General features: G+C 45.8%; 1 protein-coding gene across 1 annotated transcript; it reads left to right on the top strand.

Annotated features, from left to right (window-relative positions):
* Window positions 1-10289: 10289 nt before the first annotated feature.
* On the top strand, window positions 10290-20629 carry rassf9 (Ras association domain family member 9). The gene is made up of 2 exons (XM_056599347.1): window positions 10290-10873; window positions 17902-20629. The coding sequence occupies exons 1-2, from the start codon at window positions 10824-10826 to the stop codon at window positions 19274-19276; spliced, it is 1425 nt and encodes a 474-aa protein (XP_056455322.1). The 5' UTR covers window positions 10290-10823; the 3' UTR covers window positions 19277-20629.
* Window positions 20630-20736: the final 107 nt, after the last annotated feature.

The raw sequence follows: 20736 nt of genomic DNA, 5'->3' as shown, positions 1-20736 counted from the left end.
AACAGATGTTGAACACCAACATGCTTATGTAAAATCAGCATAGTACCATATTCAGCTATCGACAGTTCTGCGTTGTGCGTAGCCTACGTCAGCCTACACAGACAATGTTCTAAATAAATTGAAATGATAATATGATAAATATCATAAAAAGGGTGGATGTCAATAATGTAATGAAAAATCATGTTGTATGATAAAATTATACAAAAAAAAATTTGAATTGAATTGAATTGTTCAGAAAACTTTCTCACTTGCAGTTACAGCCAGGGGCCGCTGCAGCACCCTAAGCACCCCCACACGCGAAATAAAAGTCAAGTATAACCATTGCGTTGACTTTATTCGGTGTCTTGATGGTGCATTGATAGGTTCGGAGGTTAACACTCTTAACAGCTCTGGTTATGATCCCCGCAAAAACGTCGACAGGGGTAGGCCTACCACTGTTGTTTTTTATTGGTCAACATGGAAAAAACATGAGGGGTAACTCTGTCGTTTTTTATCGGCCGTCATGAAATAATCATAAGGGGTAACACTGTTGTTTTTTATTGGTCGTCATGAAAAAAAACATAAGGGGTAACACTTTTGTTTTTTATTGGTTATCATGAAAAAAAACATAAGGGGTAACACTGTCGTTTTTTATTGGTCGTCATGAAAAAGAACTTAAGAGGCAACACTGTCGTTTTTTATTGGGCGTCATGAAAAAAGACATAAAGGGGGTAACACTGTTGTTTTTTTTGGTCGTCATGAAAAAAAACATAAGGGGTAACACTGTTGTTTTTTATTGGTTGTCATGAAAAAAAAAATGAAGGGTAACACTGTTGTCTTTGTCAAATAAAATATAAGGAGTAACACTGTCGTTTTTTATTGGCGGTCATTAGAAAAAACATAAGGGAAATAATAGAAGTACACGCATACATTTTAATGTCATGTATATCCTCTTTATTGATGATTGGTTATTGTGTATTGTCATCGCCTCAGTGGTGCAGTGGAGTGCACTCTGCCTAACCCCCTGGAGACCGGTGTTCAAGTCCGGTTGATGTCATCTGTTGGAAGGCTCATATCTCTATTTCATGCAAATTATAATGTCAAGTATAACCTTTGTGATGGCTTTATGCGGTGTCTTGCTGGTGCATTGTTAAGTTCGGAGGTTAACACTCTATACAGCTCTTGTTCGGATCCCCGCAAAAACGTTGGCATGGGTGCCACTGTTGTTATTTATTTGTCAACATGGAAAAAACATGAGGGGTAACTCTGTCGTTTTTTATCGGCCGTCATGAAATAAATATAAGGGGTAACACTGTCGATATTTTTCAAATAAAACATAAGGGGTAACACTGTTGTTTTTTATTGGTCGTCATGAAAAAAAACATAAGGGGTAACACTGTTGTGTTTGTCTGTCGTTTTTTATTGGTCGCATTGAAAAAAAACATAAGGGGTAACACTGTCGATATTTATCAATTAAAACATAGGGGGTAACACTGTCGTTTTTATCAAATGAAACATGAGGGGTGACACTGTCGTTTTTCTTTGGTCGTCATGAAAAAAACCATAAGTTGTTTTTTTAAAAAAAAAAAACCCTTTATGTCTTTTTTCATGACGCCCAATAAAAAACAACAGTGTTGCCTCTTATGTTCTTTTTCATGACGACCAATAAAAAACGACAGTGTTACCCCTTATGTTTTTTTTCATGACGACCAGTAAAAAACAACAGTGTTACCCCTTATGTTTTTTTTCATGACGACCAATAAAAAACAACAGTGTTACCCCTTATGTTTTTTTTCATGACGACCAATAAAAAACAACAGTGTTACCCCTTATGTTTTTTTCATGACGACCAATAAAAAACGACAGTGTTACCCCTTATGGTTTTTTTCATGACGACCAAAGAAAAACGACAGTGTCACCCCTCATGTTTCATTTGATAAAAACGACAGTGTTACCCCCTATGTTTTAATTGATAAATATCGACAGTGTTACCCCTTATGTTTTTTTTCAGGACCAATAAAAAACGACAGACAAACACAACAGTGTTACCCTTTATGTTTTTTTTCATGACGACCAATAAAAAACAACAGTGTTACCCCTTATGTTTTTTTTCATGACGACCAATAAAAAACCAACAGTGTTACCGCTGATGTTTTTTTTCATGACGACTAATAAAAAACAGCAGTGTTACCCCTTATGTTTTTTTCATGACGACCAATAAAAAACGACAGTGTTACCCCTTGTTTTTTGGTCGTCATGAAAAAATAAATAAAGGGTAACACTGTTGTCTTTGTCAAATAAAATATAAGGGGTAACACTGTCGTTTTTTATAGGTCGTCATTAGATAAAACATAATGGAAATAATAGGAGTACACGCATACATTTTAATGTCATGTATATCCTCTTTATTGATGATTGGTTATTGTGTATTGTCATCGCCTCAGTGGTGCAGTGGAGTGCACTCTGCCTAACCCCCTGGAGACCGGGGTTCAAGTCCGGTTGATGTCTTCTGTTGGAAGGCTTGTATCTCTATTTCATGCGAATTATAATGTCAAGTATAACCTTTGTGATGGCTTTATGCTGTGTCTTGTTGGGGCATTGTTAAGTTCAGAGGTTAACACTCTAAACAGCTGTTGTTCGGATCCCCTCAAAAACGTCGGCAGGGGTGCCACTGTTGCTATTTATTTGTCAACATGGAAAAAACATGAGGGGTAACTGTCGTTTTTTATCGGCCGTCATGAAATAAATATAAGGGGTAACACTGTCGCCCTTATGTCAAATAAAACATAAGGGGTAACACTGTTGTTTTTTATTGGTCGTCATGGAAAAAAACATAAGGGGTAACACTGTTGTTTTTTATTGGTCGTCATGAAAAAAAACATAAAGGGTAACACTGTTGTTTTTTATTGGTCGTCATGAAAAAAAACATAAGGGGTAACACTGTTGTTTTTATCAAATGAAACATGAGGGGTGACACTGTCGTTTTTCTTTGGTCGTCATGAAAGAAACCATAAGGGGTATTACTGTCGTTTTTTATTGGTCGTCATGAAAAAAACATAAGGGGTAACACTGTTGTTTTTTATTGGTCGTCATGAAAAAATAACATACGCTGTAACACTGTTGTTTTTTTATTGGTCGTCATGAAATAAATATAAGAGGCAACACTGTTGTTTTTTATTGGGCGTCATGAAAAAAGACATAAAGGGGGTAACACTGTTGTTTTTTTTGGTCGTCATGAAAAAAAACATAAGGGATTAGTATTAACAACTCTATTTTATTGGTCGTCATGAAAAAAAACATAAAGGGTAACACTGTCGTTTTTTATTGGTTGTCATGAAAAAAACATAAGAGGTAACTCTGGACTGTTGTTTTTTATTGGTCGTCATGGAAAAAAACATACGCGGTCACACTGTTGTATTTCTCAAATAAAATATAAGGGGTAACACTGTCGTTTTTTATTGGTCGTCATTAGAAAAAACATAATGGAAATAATAGAAGTACACACATACATTTTAATGTCATGTATATCCTCTTTATTGATGATTGGTTATTGTGATTTGTCATCGCCTCAGTGGTGCAGTGGAGTGCACTCTGCCTAACCCCCTAGAGACCGGGGTTCAAGTCCGGTTGTTGTCTTCTGTTGGTAGGCTCTTATCTCTATTTCATGTGAATTATAATGTCAAGTATAACCTTTGTGATGGCTTTATGCTGTGTCTTGTTGGGGCATTGTTAAGTTCAGAGGTTAACAGTCTAAACAGCTCTTGTTCGGATCCCCGCAAAAACGTCGGCAGGGGTGCCACTGTTGTTATTTATTTGTCAACATGGAAAAAACATGAGGGGTAACTCTGTCGTTTTTTATCGGCCGTCATGAAATAAATATAAGGGGTAACACTGTCGCCCTTATGTCAAATAAAACATAAGGGGTAACACTGTTGTTTTTTATTGGTCGTCATGGAAAAAAACATAAGGGGTAACACTGTTGTTTTTTATTGGTCGTCATGAAAAAAAACATAAAGGGTAACACTGTTGTTTTTTATTGGTCGTCATGAAAAAAAACATAAGGGGTAACACTGTTGTTTTTTATTGGTCGTCATGAAAAAAAACATAAGGGGTAACACTGTTGTTTTTATCAAATGAAACATGAGGGGTGACACTGTCGTTTTTCTTTGGTCGTCATGAAAAAAACCATAAGGGGTATCACTGTCGTTTTTTATTGGTCGTCATGAAAAAAACATAAGGGGTAACACTGTTGTTTTTTATTAGTCGTCATGAAAAAAAACATAAGGGGTAACACTGTTGTTTTTTATTGGTCGTCATGAAAAAAAACATAAGGGGTAACACTGTTGTTTTTTATTAGTCGTCATGAAAAAAAACATAAGGGGTAACACTGTTGTTTTTTTATTGGTCGTCATGAATAAAAACATAAGGGGTAACACTGTTGTTTTTTACTGGTCGTCATGAAAAAAAACATAAGGGGTAACACTGTTGTTTTTTACTGGTCGTCATGAAAAAAAACATAAAGGGTAACACTGTTGTTTTTTATTGGTCGTCATGAAAAAGAACATAAGAGGCAACACTTTTGTTTTTTATTGGGCGTCATGAAAAAAGACATAAAGGGGGTAACACTGTTGTTTTTTTTGGTCGTCATGAAAAAAAACATAAGGGATTAGTATTAACAACTCTATTTTATTGGTCGCGATGAAAAAAAACATAAAGGGTAACACTGTCGTTTTTTATTGGTTGTCATGAAAAAAACATAAGGGGTAACTCTGGACTGTTGTTTTTTATTGGTCGTCATGAAAAAAAACATACGCGGTCACACTGTTGTCTTTCTCAAATAAAATATAAGGGGTAACACTGTCGTTTTTTATTGGTCGTCATTAGAAAAAACATAATGGAAATAATAGAAGTACACACATACATTTTAATGTCATGTATATCCTCTTTATTGATGATTGGTTATTGTGAATTGTCATCGCCTCAGTGGTGCAATGGAGTGCACTCTGCCTAACCCCCTGGAGACCGGGGTTCAAGTCCGGTTGTTGTCTTCTGTTGGTAGGCTCTTATCTCTATTTCATGCGAATTATAATGTCAAGTATAACCTTTGTGATGGCTTTATGCGGTGTCTTGATGGTGCATTGTTAAGTTCAGAGGTTAACACTCCAAACAGCACTTGTTCGGATCCCTGCAATAACGTCGGCAGGGGTGCCAATGTTGTTATTTATTTGTCAACATGGAAAAAACATGAGGGGTAACTGTCATTTTTTATCGGCCGTCATGAAAGAAATATAAGGGGTAACACTGTCGATATTTATCAAATAAAACATAAGGGGTAACACTGTTGTTTTTTATTGGTCGTCATGAAAAAAAACATAAAGGGTAACACTGTCGTTTTTTATTGGTTGTCATGAAAAAAACATAAGGGGTAACACTGTTGTTTTTTATTGGTCGTCATGAAAAAAAACATAAGGGGTAACACTGTTGTTTTTTATTGGTCGTCATAAAAAAAACATAAGGGGTAACACTTGTTTTTTATTGGTCATCATGAAAAAAAACATAAGGGGTAACACTGTTGTCTTTGTCAAATAAAATATAGGGGATTAACACCGTCGTATTTTATTGGTCGTCATGAAAAAAACATAAGGGGTAACACTGTTGTTTTTTATTAGTCGTCATGAAAAAAAACATAAGGGGTAACACTGTTGTTTTTTATTGGTCGTCATGAAAAAAAACATAAGGGGTAACACTGTTGTTTTTTATTAGTCGTCATGAAAAAAAACATAAGGGGTAACACTGTTGTTTTTTTATTGGTCGTCATGAATAAAAACATAAGGGGTAACACTGTTGTTTTTTACTGGTCGTCATGAAAAAAAACATAAGGGGTAACACTGTTGTTTTTTACTGGTCGTCATGAAAAAAAACATAAAGGGTAACACTGTTGTTTTTTATTGGTCGTCATGAAAAAGAACATAAGAGGCAACACTTTTGTTTTTTATTGGGCGTCATGAAAAAAGACATAAAGGGGGTAACACTGTTGTTTTTTTTGGTCGTCATGAAAAAAAACATAAGGGATTAGTATTAACAACTCTATTTTATTGGTCGCGATGAAAAAAAACATAAAGGGTAACACTGTCGTTTTTTATTGGTTGTCATGAAAAAAACATAAGGGGTAACTCTGGACTGTTGTTTTTTATTGGTCGTCATGAAAAAAAACATACGCGGTCACACTGTTGTCTTTCTCAAATAAAATATAAGGGGTAACACTGTCATTTTTTATTGGTCGTCATTAGAAAAAACATAATGGAAATAATAGAAGTACACACATACATTTTAATGTCATGTATATCCTCTTTATTGATGATTGGTTATTGTGAATTGTCATCGCCTCAGTGGTGCAATGGAGTGCACTCTGCCTAACCCCCTGGAGACCGGGGTTCAAGTCCGGTTGTTGTCTTCTGTTGGTAGGCTCTTATCTCTATTTCATGCGAATTATAATGTCAAGTATAACCTTTGTGATGGCTTTATGCGGTGTCTTGATGGTGCATTGTTAAGTTCAGAGGTTAACACTCCAAACAGCACTTGTTCGGATCCCTGCAATAACGTCGGCAGGGGTGCCAATGTTGTTATTTATTTGTCAACATGGAAAAAACATGAGGGGTAACTGTCGTTTTTTATCGGCCGTCATGAAAGAAATATAAGGGGTAACACTGTCGATATTTATCAAATAAAACATAAGGGGTAACACTGTTGTTTTTTATTGGTCGTCATGAAAAAAAACATAAAGGGTAACACTGTCGTTTTTTATTGGTTGTCATGAAAAAAACATAAGGGGTAACACTGTTGTTTTTTATTGGTCGTCATGAAAAAAAACATAAGGGGTAACACTGTGGTTTTTTATTGGTCGTCATAAAAAAAACATAAGGGGTAACACTTGTTTTTTATTGGTCATCATGAAAAAAAACATAAGGGGTAACACTGTTGTCTTTGTCAAATAAAATATAGGGGATTAACACCGTCGTATTTTATTGGTCGTCATGAAAAAAAACATATTTTGAAAAGAAAAAAAAATTGTCTTTGTCAAATAAAATATTTTCATCAGTCATCATGGCAAAAAAACATAAGGGGTAACACTGTCGTTTTCATCAAATGAAAAATAAGGGGTAACACTGGCATCGTTCTTTATCTGTCGTCATGAAAATTTCATACCACTGTCGAAATGTATCGAATAAAACATAGGGGTAATGGTAATTGAACATTAAAACACCCGCGGTTTATATTCCAGTGCGGCTTATATATGTACACATAATTCAATTTATCTGCTGCGGCTTATACTCCGGTGTGCCTTATAGTGCGGAAAATATGGTATATATTACATGAAAGCTGAGCCTCCACTTATTCCAAAAGTCCAAACCATGTCATTCTGTGACTAAAACTCGCAAATAACAACTTAAGAAGAAACGTCCCCTCTTCTTTTAACAACCAAAAATGAAGTATTACCTTTGTGATTTTTGTCCACAAAGTTGATTCTGATCTAATAAAACCACCATAAACAGATTATCCAGTGTCTGGGCCAAATTTTGCAACTAAACATGGTGTTTTCAATCAATGAATAAGAGAAGGTTTATTAGGAAATAAGAAACCTTTCTATCGACTATTGACTATCGACGATAGATGGATTCCAACGTCGATCGTCTCAAGTTGCCGATAAAAAGTAGGGATGCACCGATCCGATATTTGTATCGGTATCGGTACCGATATTGAAGACATTTCTAGATCGGGTATCGGTGACAAATGGGCCGATCCATATTTAAAAAAAATATATATATATATATATTTATTTTTTTTACGTTCATGTACATACTTGAATCCTATTCCTACTACCTTGCTGCTTTGATAATTGAATTTCCCACGAAAATGTTCTCACGGGATTAATAAAAGTGTATCTATCTATCTATTGGCTATCTATTCAGTTTCTATGCTGTGCGCTGTGAGTGACGTTATAAACAAGCAACACGCCGTGCGGAGCCTACAGTGATTGCAAAATGGAGCGAGCAAAAGGATCTGCTATCTGGAGCTATTTCACTTTACCTAAGCCAGCAAGCTCAACGGCTACATGCAACATATGCAAAGTAAATGTCCCGAGGGGTGGTACTAAACCTTCTAGCTTTAATACCACAAACCTTATAAAGCCCCTCCAAAAATTAAAGTCTCATGATCCCAGTCTTTTCCCCTCAATGAAACTTACACTTTGTAGCCATAATTTCGCGCTGTTTTTCTATATCGGTATCGGATCGGTATCGGCCGATACTAAACCTCAGATATCGGTATCGGTATCGGAGGTGAAAAAAGCGGATCGGTGCATCCCTAATAAAAAGGCGATAATTTTTTTAATAATTAATTTTTAATTTATTTATTTTTGAAAACCAGCGCTGTGGTAGCTATTTTTACAACTTAAAAAGCCCCGCAAATTGTAATTGAAATTAACTGGCACCGGTGGAAAACATACTATGTAGCACTGACCTGCCGTATTCCCTCACTGATGCGAGAGGAGAGTAGCATGGTCCTACCAGACCATCGTACTTCATTTTATTTGTACAGAAGGTCTGGAACTGTTCAATTGACCTGTACTTTCCCGATGGGCAAGTGCTTTTGAAACCTTATTGTCAACCCCTTACCCTGTTTCATTCATTGGGACTTTCAGAGACCGTGATGGGTAATAAAACATTGCCCTCTGCTGGACGTAAAAGGTAATACAACACTTCCCTCTGCTGGACGGAAAGGGTTATTCAACGCTGCTTTCTGCTGGACGTGATGGGTAATAAAGACTGCCCTCTTTTGGACGTGAAGGATAATAAACTCTCCCCATCTATATCATCTGTATTTCGTTATTCATTTTAGTTTAAAGTCTTAAAGGGACACAGCGTAATATTTTAAGTCATTTATTTCCTCAAATCAACGTATTCATTCATAAATAAGTCCTCATTGGTGTAAAATTATCTCTGCCAAAAATCTCACTTATCCTCCTGAGCGAAGAATACTTAATATGTACTTACATAGGAGGGGTAAGCTTCATGGAGGCTTCCATGTTCTTCCGGTCTATGAACTGCCGAGAGGGACAAAAAGCACTACGTGGTACAGGAAATGCAAACGCGTTTTCACTCTCAGCCAGCGTGAATGATGACTGAAATAATTCACTATCTTGCTCGAGGACTAATTACTCTTAGCTTACACTAATGTTTCAATGCAGTTTGAAATTTGTTTGAAATAACGAACCTCCTCATCACTCAAATGACTCAATGAGGTAGTATTGGATGTCATGACACAGCATCTTGGCACATACTGCCCACTGTAGTTTTTGAACAAGCGCTATTAGTTTGAATGCAATATACAATTGTACCACGGGATGGGAGTAATTTTTACACAGTGTCCCTTTAAATACACTTCATTGACTTTCACAAAACTTTGAACATGACACGTTTACTGTTGCTGTTCATTATCTCTAAATACAAAGGAGTGGGTTGAGGGGCTGGCATCTTGCTCAAAGGCACTTATTACAGGTCGGCTGAGTGATCGGGCTAAGAATTATTCCTCCATACATGACATGTGAGAATCAATGGAACTTCTCCGTCCAGAGTTGTTACCTGATTGTTGTGTTCGGATGGTAAACTAACGGGAAACACATAATACACTGAGGTAATTATCATCAGTGATGCTATCATTTATATTATTAATGATCCCTTACTAATAGCGAATTAAATCAACTATGAGGAAGATACACAGAGACATCTGTGTGTATCTGAAAATGAAATTGTTTGTGGTAAGTCAATTTTTTCCTTGTAGTATTTTTATCCATTCAATCAATTCTACCATCAATTAAGTTCAATCTGTCCACCTGCCTGGCAACGCGGTGGTGTTTAGCTGAACTTCCCCAGTCTGACTACCAGGGGGCGCCGTTACTCTCCCCCTCACCAGACCAACGATTCACCCAGAAAACAACCGGGATCAACCACCTGCAGGCTGGGCGTATGGAGGCTACAGTCAACCTTACAGGCTTCGCATGTGAAGCCTACGTGGTTATAGTGTTAGTTATACTGAAATAGTTTCTTTGCAAAGAAATACAGAGACTAGACATGAACTTTCATGCTGCTGTCGGTGATGTTGTCTGAACGTCATCATTATCCTATAGCGCGTTAGTCCACCTCGTACATCGATGTGAACCACCCGGCCTGTTTTGCGGCAGTAGAATAACAGGTTGAAGTCTCGGCTTCCTTCACGGAGCAGAGTTGGGTCGACCTCGTAAATCACAGTCTTAACGCCACCCTCATTTGGGATGGGCGGGTTCGGCAGAGCAGCAGCGACCTGACAGAGCCCTCCTCACACGGGACAGAGCCAGCCCTAAGACGGGACAGCCTCAGCCCTCCCCAGACGGGACAGCCTCAGCCCACCTCAGACGGGACAGAGCCAGCCCTCCCCAGACGGGACAGCCTCAGCCATCCTCAGACGGGACAGAGCTCTCCTCAGACGGGACAGAGCCAGCCCCCCCTAGTCGGGACTAGGGTTGAGCACCGAAACTCGGTTCCAGTAGGGCACCGGTTCCGACGTAAACGGTTGTAGCGAGATCGAATAAGAACGCAAATTTCGGTTCCTCAGACTCGGGACAGAGCCAGCCCTCATACGGGTCAGAGCCCTCCCCAGGCGGGACAGCCTCAGCCTTCAGACGGGACAGCCTCAGCACTCCTCAGAGGGGACAGAGCCAGCCCTCCCCAGCAGACCTCCGCCCGGACCCGCCATGCAGGGAGTTTAACTCGGTTTAACTCGGATTTTACTCTGCTGACCTGAGAGACATGGCTCCGTTTGGAAAAGGTTTCCTCAAAGCGCGCCTCAAAAACAACAGGTAACGTGATGGGAACTACGGGTAATGTGATGAACTACATGATTACTAGCCTACATGATGAGAACTGAGAACTTAGGGTAATGTGATGAACTACATGAGAACTACGGGTAATTTGATGAACTACGAATAGAGAACTAAGGGTAATGTGATGAACTACATGAGAACTACGGGTAAATAAGAACTAAAGTAACCACAGGTAGTGGGATTAGAGTGAAGAAGGTGTATTCTCTGTCTGTTACGCACGACGCACCGACCATCAGGTCTGGTTGGGAATACGATGTGAACTCTCGTTTGATTCCCATCACATTCTGGCGTGAGCTCAGGCCGAACCTGGACTCATTGTCGTAGGCCTATACGTCTGATTTACGTTCACGTTTCAGCAACAATGGCAACATTAGAAAGTTGTTTAATCTTTAAAGCGTATCGCACGATGACGTGTGCTGGAGTCACTGATGTCAGGATCAATAAGCGATTTGTGCAAAATATAACATCTTGTGTGTGTGTGTGTGTGTGTGTGTGTGTGTGTGTGTGTGTGTGTGTGTGTGTGTGTGTGTGTGTGTGTGTGTGTGTGTGTGTGTGAACGCGCGCGCGCGTGCGTGTGCATGTGCGTGTTTTCGTTTGTGCTGCACTTGGCATTAAGACACACACCCTACAGGCCTCTGGTCAATATTTTGAAAGATATGATGAATTGATTCTATCTGTAGATTTCAATCTACGGATCAAATCTGTATTTTTGGCTGCAAAACGTGTGATGTGTTTCAACTATAAGTGTAAACACTGAGAGTTCTAAACGCCTTTTATGACATTTTACGCCTTTTGTTCCATGTTTTAACCTCTTTCACAATAGTGTAAAACTCTGCTCTGCATGGCTGCGTTGCGTCCTCAGAAGGCGTTTCACGCTCCGTTTAATTCTCCAGCTTTAATTTGGAGACGCTCCCTGTACTCTTGGGCTTTGTATTAAATTGCAGTTAAACGCGTATACAGAGCGGCAGACTGTCTCTATTTTCTGCACACACAGCTGAGCAGATCTTTGATGAGTTCAAACGGTCTGGCACGGGCCACGAGCCAGCCTGCGTCAGACAGCTTCACGTCGTGTAGTAATTATTGTAACACCTGTAATTACCTCCAGTGTTCCCATCTACACATATGGCAAACACCGTTTTTCACTGACTCCTCCTCCACTTATGGATTCAGGCCCCCCCCCCCCCCCCCCCAAACTCAGCTAGGGGGGGGGGGGGGGGGGGGTCTGACCCACTCAGCGGAGACGTGAGGAGAACTCTTTTTAAGTGAAACCTAATCACACAGTGCTGATGGCCCCGTGCTGATTGATGAACGTTTAAGAGTGAGCGATCAAACGACGCCAGTCGCTGTAGTTCGGTCGGCTCGGCTCCCAGTGGAATGAGAGACGTCTCCCAGTGATGTGAGGACCCGAGGGAATCCCCGAACCACCGCTCAGACCCTGGGGAGCGCTGAGTGCATCCTCTCCCCCTGCTCTCTTCTCCTCGTCCTCCTGAGATCAGGAGCAAAGCGAGGCTTCACCGAGCGACGCAGACGGACGTGTCTCTGGTGTCTCTAGAGCGCTGGGGGTCTGACCACACCGTCCTCCTGTCAGTGTTGCCAGATTGGGACAGATTTCCCACCAAGCCTGGCCCAACCTGGCAACACTGCCTCCTGTCTGTCGTGGGTGATGGAGGAAGAGGAGAGCTCACCTCAACCGAGTCTTACCTTGGGTCAGGTCCTCCGTGGTCGAGGGGTAGCGTGGCGCGTGAAGGCTGACAGCGATCATCTCCCAGCGGCTGGAGACCACTCCCCCCATGAGCGGGGGTTCAATTGGTCAGCGCTGGTCACATGGTCACACGGAGACGAGAGGGTCCCTTAAGGGAGGCCTGCCTTTTGGTGTCCGTGCATATGTGTGTGTTTGCATGGGTTTGTTTTGTGGGTAATAAGTGAAGTAAACTGTGTGTGTTTGGAGCAAGGGAGGCTGGGTTTATGTATGTGTGAGTATGTGTGTGTGTGTGTGTGTGTGTGTGTGTGTGTGTGTGTGTGTGTGTGTGTGTGTGTGTGTGTGTGTGTGTGTGTGTGTGTGTGTGTGCTCGTGCGTGCGTGCGTGCGTGCGTGCGTGCGTGTGTATTTGAGAACAGGGCTGGTCTGCGTGTGTATGTGTGTGTGTGTCTGTTTGTGTGTGCGTGTGTGTGTATTTTGAGAAAAGGGCTGGTGTGTGTGTGTGTGTGTGTGCGTGTGTGTGTGTGTGTGTGTGTGTGTGTGTGTGTGTGTGTGTGTGTGTGTGTGTGTGTGTGTTTGCGTATGTGTGTTTAGTCTGCCAGGCTGGGAGTCATCCTAGAGATGAACTCGACCAGATTGGACGAGATTAAAGCGCATGTTATTTCCTCAGCAGTCCATCCTCTCTGAGATAAGTGCAACAGGATACACCTCATGTTCAGACAGAGATAGACACTCTCCAGCCTTATCTCCCCCTCTCTCCCCCTCCCTCCCCCCTCTCTCTCTCTCTCTCTCTCTCTCTCTCTCTCTCTCTCTCTCTCTCTCTCTCTCTCTCTCTCTCTCTCTCTCTCTCTCTCTCTCCCCCACACTCACTCTGTGGAAAACAGTTTTGGCCCTTGGCTGATTGGCTCTTGGCTAATTGGCCCTTGGCTGGCAGGGGCCAATTAGCCTGAGCCAGGAGCCATGGGTCCTGTGTTTCCTCAAGAACTGAACCCGGTTGAGCTCAGAGTGGAACATGCAGGCAGGACTTCTACTTTCCTGGCTATAGGTGAGCCAGTGCTGCGACCAGCGGTTGTCGGAGGAAACTCCAACGGACTTGACCTGAATTCAGTCTCCTACAGTTAACGAGACGAGGCTAACGAGGGCTACGTTGAAGCTAATGAGGGCTACGTTGACACAAACATGTGTTACGCTGAGGCTAACGAGGGCTTCGTTTACACCAATGGGGGCTACATTGATGCTAACAAGGGCTACGTTGAGGCATACAAGGGCTACGTTGAGGCTAATGAGGGCTACATTGAAGCTAACGAGTGCTAAGTTGAATCTCCTCAACTGTCGCTTCACATCACGGTCTGCTTCCTCTGCGCTCCCACGCTTCATCAATCCAGTTTACATTTTACAGTGAGGTGGAATCGCCTGCCAATACCTCACGACTCGCCGAACCCTCCGTTGCCTGCCTGGACTTGTCCCCGCAAACAGCCATAACCTTCATATGGCTCCCAGCATGGGACGCCTCCCTCCTGGTATCATGGTTCCTGGTATAGGTCATATCACTCTGCGTGACTGGAGATCACTCCTGGTATCAAAGGCGGAATGGGACTCAGGAGGTAGAGAGGGGTGGCTGGGAACAGGAAGTTTGCTAGTTCGTTCCCTGGCTCCACCTAGCTGAATGTCGGGACTGACTCCACCGTTGGTGTGTGAATGTGTGCATGAATGGTTGAATGTTAGGCAATATTGTTAAGCGCTTTGAGGGTCCACTGGTTAAAAAAATGCTGTATCAATGCAGTCCAATGTTGTTTACATCCTTCTGTTTTTATGCACATTTTCAATTTGGGAACGTTTGCAAACAAAATTACTTTTTTTTTTACATTTTAGGGAGGTGGAAAAGTCGGTGGATCGATAAAAAGCAAAAATAAAATAGATTAATAAAGTAAAGTTCAATGGGAATCAATTCAGAAAGGGGGAAAGAGAAGAGACGAGGAGAGAGGAGAGGAGAAGAGAGGAGAGAAGAAGGAGAGGAGAAAGGAGAGGAGAGGAGAAAGCAGAGAGGAGGAGAGCTAATATCTGTCTGTTGCAATCTGTGGTGACAGAAGTTTCACAAGAGCCATGTCTGCGGTGAAGGGGGACTGATCTGTGATCGCACACCTGACGCATTCGCTCTCCCAGCCCCGCATCAAACCTGGGATCCATAAACAGTTGACGTTATGAAATGTGAAATGTGAGGCAGCTCTAGTGCCAGGCCAAAGGTTTGTTCAAACTGGGTTCCATGTGGACCAGTGTCATCGCGCCGTTACGTTTCCTTCAGTACGTCAACAGCAGCTGCTCGGGACAATACGAACCAGAGGAGCTCTCATCAGCCCACACCTGTGCTCCATGACCTCACACATAATAATACTGCAACCTCACAACGGCACGGCCAGCCCCCCTCCGCCCAGCCCAGCGAGGGGGGGGGGGGGGCAGGAAGTGGCAGGAAGTGGCTGGAGCGGAGCTGATTGTGGCGGGCTGGGGGTAGATCCAGGTGTTTCCCCGCCCTGGTGGAACCGGCATCCTGCTGCACAAAAGAGCCCCCCACCCCCCCTACATCAGCCCTCTGCAGCCCCCCACCCCCCCTACATCAGCCCCCTGCAGCCCCCCACCCCCCCTACATCAGCCCTCTGCAGCCCCCCACCCCCCCTACCTCAGCCCTCTGCAGCCCCCCACCCCCCCTACCTCAGCCCTCTGCAGCCCCCCACCCCCCCTACATCAGCCCTCTGCAGCCCCCCACCCCCCCTACCTCAGCCCTCTGCAGCCCCCCACCCCCCCTACCTCAGCCCTCTTCAGCCCCTCATGACGCCGCCTGTTTATTCACCTGCCTGGCCCAGAGGCACCGCATCACCACCGCCTGCTCCACCGCCGCCTGCTCCACCGCCGCCTGCTCCACCACCGCCTGCTCCACCTTCACCGCCGCCTGCTCCACCGCCGCCTGCTCCACCACCGCCTGCTCCACCTTCACAGCCGCCTGCTCCACCGCCGCCTGCTCCACCACCGCCTGCTCCACCTTCACAGCCGCCTGCTCCACCGCCGCCTGCTCCACCTTCACCACCGCCTGCTCTACCTTCACCACCGCCTGCTCCACCGCTGCCTGCTCCACCCTCTCTGGTGGGGCCCATCAGGGTGGAGCGCTTCTGTCCATCTTCATTTATTCTTCATCTTCTTCAGTTTCTTCTGGTCCTTTCTTTGGCCTCTGTCTCTATCTGATGGCTTCATTTTTCTGCCGGTCTCCACCATCCGTTCCCTTCCCCTCGTCCTCCACTCCTCTCCTGCCTTGGCCGGGGTCCACTCCTCGCCCCCCAGCGGTCTGGAGGTCAGGGGACGGCGTGGTGGGATCGTGGGAATCCCTCTGAGGACCCTTAGACATCTGAAGAGTGAGCGCCTCCGTGGGAACCCTCCTCCAGCCCCGCACGAGGTGCAGTAGGGGGGTGGGGGTCCGAGAGGAAGAGCTAGCGGAGGAAGAGGAAGAGCGGGTGGGCAGGGGGAGGGGATGGGGGGGGGTGAAAGTCGTCCTGGTCGTCCGTGTCGACCGACGCTTGACTTGTTTGCTGTGCGCTGCCACAGAGCTCAGGTATTTGCCTTTCTCTGCTTGTTTCCAAGGGTGTCCATTAACCAGCCCCGAGCTTTGTTGCTCTCGTATCGCATTCCTCCGCTCGTCAGACACACAAACAATGCCCCACTTGTGTGTGTGTGAGTGTGTGTGTGTGTGTGTGTGTGTGTGTGTGTGTGTGTGTGTGTGTGTGTGTGTGTGTGTGTGTGTGTGTGTGTGTGTGTGTGTGTGTGTGTGTGTGTGTGGGGTGTCTTTAATGCCAAGTGGAAACCAAAACAAATAACATATCAGCCTGTTCAAAGGGCCGTGCCCGCAGCTATTAATATCCCAGCAGTAGTTCTGATGCTTTCAGAGGACGCTGGTGTTCTCCATGTGTGTTCAGCCTGTTCTCCATGTGTTCAGCCTGTTCTCCATGTGAGGTTCCTTGGTTCTCCATGTGAGGTTCCTTGGTTCTCCATGTGTTCAGTCTGTTCTCCATGTGAGGTTCCTTGGTTCTCCATGTAAGGTTCCTTGGTTCTCCATGTGAGGTTCCTTGGTTCTCCATGTGAGGTTCCTTGGTTCTCCATGTGAGGTTCCTTGGTTCTCCATGTGAGGTTCAGCCTGTTCTCCATGTGAGGTTCATTGGTTCTCCATGTGAGGTTCCTTGGTTCTCCATGTGAGGTTCTCCATGTGGGTTGCTCGTTGTGTGGGGGCTCACATGCTGCCCCTCCTAACGATCAGTGATCAGAGGTTCTCCACTCAGCCCTGGTTCTCACAGAACAGAGCGTAGATCCAGAGCCCAGATCAGATACGAAGCTGTTCACACCGCCACCCGAACCAGAAGCATTCTCACACTTTGATAAAGCAAAATCACTGGATGATTATCGCCGTCTTAATGTTGGTGTTGTGCATTAAGTGTGGAATGCATCGTTATCTGGCGATGTCACCTTGATAAAACGATAAATTGACTTCAGCAAGCATCGGTATCTAGCGTTCAAACCATGAATACTCAGCGCTGTTAGACTGTTGTGTGAAGAAAGGCCAAAACAAAACCCATAATTAGGGTGTGAAAGTACAGATAAGTCTGCAATTAACTACAATTATTTCCATTTATAGTCTTTGATGTAAGTCCTCAAAGTGACAGATCATTGGAATATATGAATCCACAATCAATCAAACTCTCTTAAATTGGTAAAGTGTTTCATGAGGAGTAGATAGGGTGATTGAATAAAGTCCGTTGAGTAACGTTGAGTTACAATAATGGCAAACTTTGTCCCAAGTTCAAGGAACAGAGAAGTAAACTAAAGGTTGCTCACTACTACAGTACATTATTATTTCCAGTACATTATACGACACATTCCAGCAGTCTTTTCCTGTTGTACAGTTACCAGCTTGGTTGGATCCAAGTTTCCCATTTATAATGTCATGTTTGCATTGTTCCACGCTGTGTGGAGCGTATCGTTTCTGCGCTGAAGGAAACATCTGCTCCACATTTCTATTCGGGCCATTGTTGTAAACACGGTAGTTGTCGTGCATTGTTGTGTAACCGTAAAAAGGCAGAGCTGTCGTGTTATTAGAGAAGAACGCACGCCCTCGGTACGTTATATTAACCTATCAGGATCTGGCGCTCAACAATGCAGTGGAGTAGGAATAATTAGCGTGCAGGGCTGTGGCGTTGGGAGCTAATGGTGTGAACTGAGACCAGCTCCTCTGCATTCCTCCGCTGACGGTCTCCGCTCTCTGTTCCCAGGACAAAGGAGAGGGAGGCCACCGCCGCGGGGAAGGAGATTCAGATTACCGTGTGCGGCCAGGAGAAAGTGGTCTGCGGCGTCACCAAGCACACCACATGCGCCGACATGGTGCAGGCCCTGCTGGAGGACCACAGGGGGGCCCCTGAGGGCCAACAGGGCTCCCCTGAGGGCCAGAGGGCCCCCCCCGGGGGGCTCCGCGGCGAGGCCCAGGACTTCTGCCTGGTGGAGCGCTGGAAGGGCCTGGAGCGCGCCCTGCCGCCCCTCACGCGCATCCTGCGCTTGTGGAGCGCCTGGGGGGACCAGAAGCCCCTCATCCACTTCCACCTGGTCCGGGTCAGCGACTTCGTGGCTCGGAGCAGCCGGAAGGGCCCGCCCGAGGGGCCCCGGCCCCCGGGGGCCCGGCCCAAGAGGGCGGAGCGGGGCGGGGGCCCCCAGCCGCTGGGCGAGGAGCGGCAGAAGCGCATGGTGAAGAAGGCCTTCCGCAAGCTGGAGAAGCTTCACAGGACCCCCCCCGCAGCCCCCCCCGGGGCGGCGGAGGTGGACCGCATGGTCCAGCTCATTCTGGCACAGGACCACACGCTCCGGGAGCAGGACCGGCAGCTCAGGGACCTGGACCTGGACCTGCGGCGGACCGAGCTGTGCTCGCGGGGCGCGGGGGCCCCGGGGGCTCCGGAGGCCCCGGAGGCGGGGGTCCCTCAGACCCCGGAGGAGGAGGAGGAGCTCCAGCGGTACCTGCGCTGCGCTGAGGACGGGCTGGACCAGCTGGGGCTGCAGGTCCGGCGGCACCAGGACCTCATCCTGCAGCTGTCCCGGGACATCGACCTGGAGCTGGCCGCCGCCGCCGCCGGGGGCCCGGCGGTCTGGCCCCCGGGCCCCCAGGAGGAAGTGGCGGCGGCGGCGGCAGAGGCGGCGGGCCCCGGGGTCTCGGAGGCGGAGGCGGCGGCGGACGCGGCGTTCTACGCGGCGGAGCTGGAGGCGGTGCGGGGCGAACTGCAGCGCAGCCTGCTGGAGGGCGTGGCCCTGCACCGCGAGGGCTCCCAGCTGGACCACGCCCTCCGGCTGCACCAGGACGCCGCCGCCGCGCGGGACCAGGAGGCCTGGCAGCTGGCGGCCCAGCTCGGCTCCCTGCAGCTGGGGAGCGGGGGGGAGGAGGCCGGGGGGCCTGGCCCCGACCCGGGGGCGGGACCCGGTCCGGGACCCGCTCAGAGCTCTGTGCGCTGCTCCGTTGCCCCGGCGACCGTGAGGCTGAAACACGGCGGGGGTCCGACGGACATCACGGACACGGACTCGGACACAGGGATAAGCTCCACCCACAGCCAGGATTCGCTCTCCCCCGGCTTGGAGGCCCTGCCCCCCGTCGACACCGACGTCTGAACTGGCCAATCAGACGGCCAGACATTCTCACTGACGTTCCTGAGAGCTGGAATCTCTACATTCTGTCAGGTTGGGGCCAGATAGTTAGGGGCCGAATAGTTAAGGGCCCGATAGTTAGGGCCAAATAGTTAGGGGCCGGATAGCTAAGGGCCCCCTAGTTAGGGGCCAGATAGTTAGGGCCAGATAGTTAGGGGCCGGATAGCTGGTTAGTTGTTAGTTAGTAGAGTGTGTGTTTGTGTGTCTGACTCCCAGCCAAAAGCTTCTGGTTTAAACCCATCCTTACATGACCTGCTCCTCAAAGACACAGACCCTCGTCCTGAAGGTGGCTTTGGGACGCCAGCTAAATGCTAAAGGCTAAAGGCTAAAGGCTAGCTGGTAGCAGCTAGTATCACAGTCGCCCCTCGGAGTCTGAGAGCCGTACTGCTGGTGTGTTGGACCTCTCTCAACATCTGGTCTTTATGTCCTTTGTAACATAAAGCTGTAGTGATGGATCAATGTTTTATGTTAAAACAAACAAATTCGTAGAATTGAGCGATGTCTTACATTTATTTTGCTACGCCGAACCACAACAATGTACATAAGCTGTATTATAACTGAATATGACATTTTTCTAAAAGTACAGTTTTAGGAGGTTTTTTTAAAAGCACCTGGAATAAAGCAATATATTTATTTTTTTAGAGATGGTAGAACAAATTTGATTTTACAGATATGTTTAGATTAAAAGACATTGTATGTTATCATTGGTGAACATTTAGAAATGTTGAATCTTATTTTCTCTTTATTGACTAGCCTTTTGGTTCCTGTGTGTGTAACACCTCGACAAATTTAAGGTCTCAGAAAGCTACAAAAGTAAATTATGCCTAAGCAAAAATAAAATCTATTTCTATTCATGACTCTGAAGTTGTTGTGATTCTGTGGCTGTAGGTCTGACGCGTCAGTGATTGTTGCTGAAACACAAAGGTGGTCGACACTTTCCCTCACTCCCTTCAAGGAACTTCTTATCCCTGAGAAATGCTGACCACCACACAATACATTTGGAGCCGGTAATGAATGCAGACTGGTAGAGCGGGTTGGCTGGTAACCCGAAGGTTGCTAGTACGATCCCCTGCTCCTCCTAGCGGAGTGTCGAGGTGTCCCTGAGCAAGACACCTCGCCCTGACTGCTCCCGACAGGCTGGCTGTCGCCCTGCGTGGTCGACTCCGCCGACGGTGAATGTTAGCAGTGTTGTAAAGGCCTTTGAGTGGCCGCTGGTTAGAAAAGAGATGTAAAACAACGGAGAAGCACCACCCTGTAGTCAGGAGCGACACCACCTCTGAGCTCGCTCCGCCTCTGAGACGGAGCACTGTACAGAAGGAGCGGGGGGGTATCTGTTTCACACACTAATAGCTTCGCTGCCCTTCACCCTCCACCATCAGCCCCACCACCTCCACCTCCTTCATCGAAAGTAGCTACGCCTCCTG

The sequence above is a fragment of the Gadus chalcogrammus genome, chromosome 9, assembly GCF_026213295.1.
Source record: "Gadus chalcogrammus isolate NIFS_2021 chromosome 9, NIFS_Gcha_1.0, whole genome shotgun sequence".
In the NCBI taxonomy this organism is placed as follows: domain Eukaryota; kingdom Metazoa; phylum Chordata; class Actinopteri; order Gadiformes; family Gadidae; genus Gadus; species Gadus chalcogrammus.
The sequence above is the reverse complement of the archived record's forward strand: the minus strand, read 5'-3'. Positions and strand labels throughout refer to the sequence as shown.

Coding starts and splice junctions, on each gene's coding strand:
- rassf9 (XM_056599347.1), top strand. CDS start 10,824: ATGGCTCCGTTTGGAAAAGGTTTCCTCAAAGCGCGCCTCAAAAACAAC. Junction 10,874..17,901: donor GCGCGCCTCAAAAACAACAG/GTAACGTGATGG, acceptor CTCTGTTCCCAG/GACAAAGGAGAGGGAGGCCA.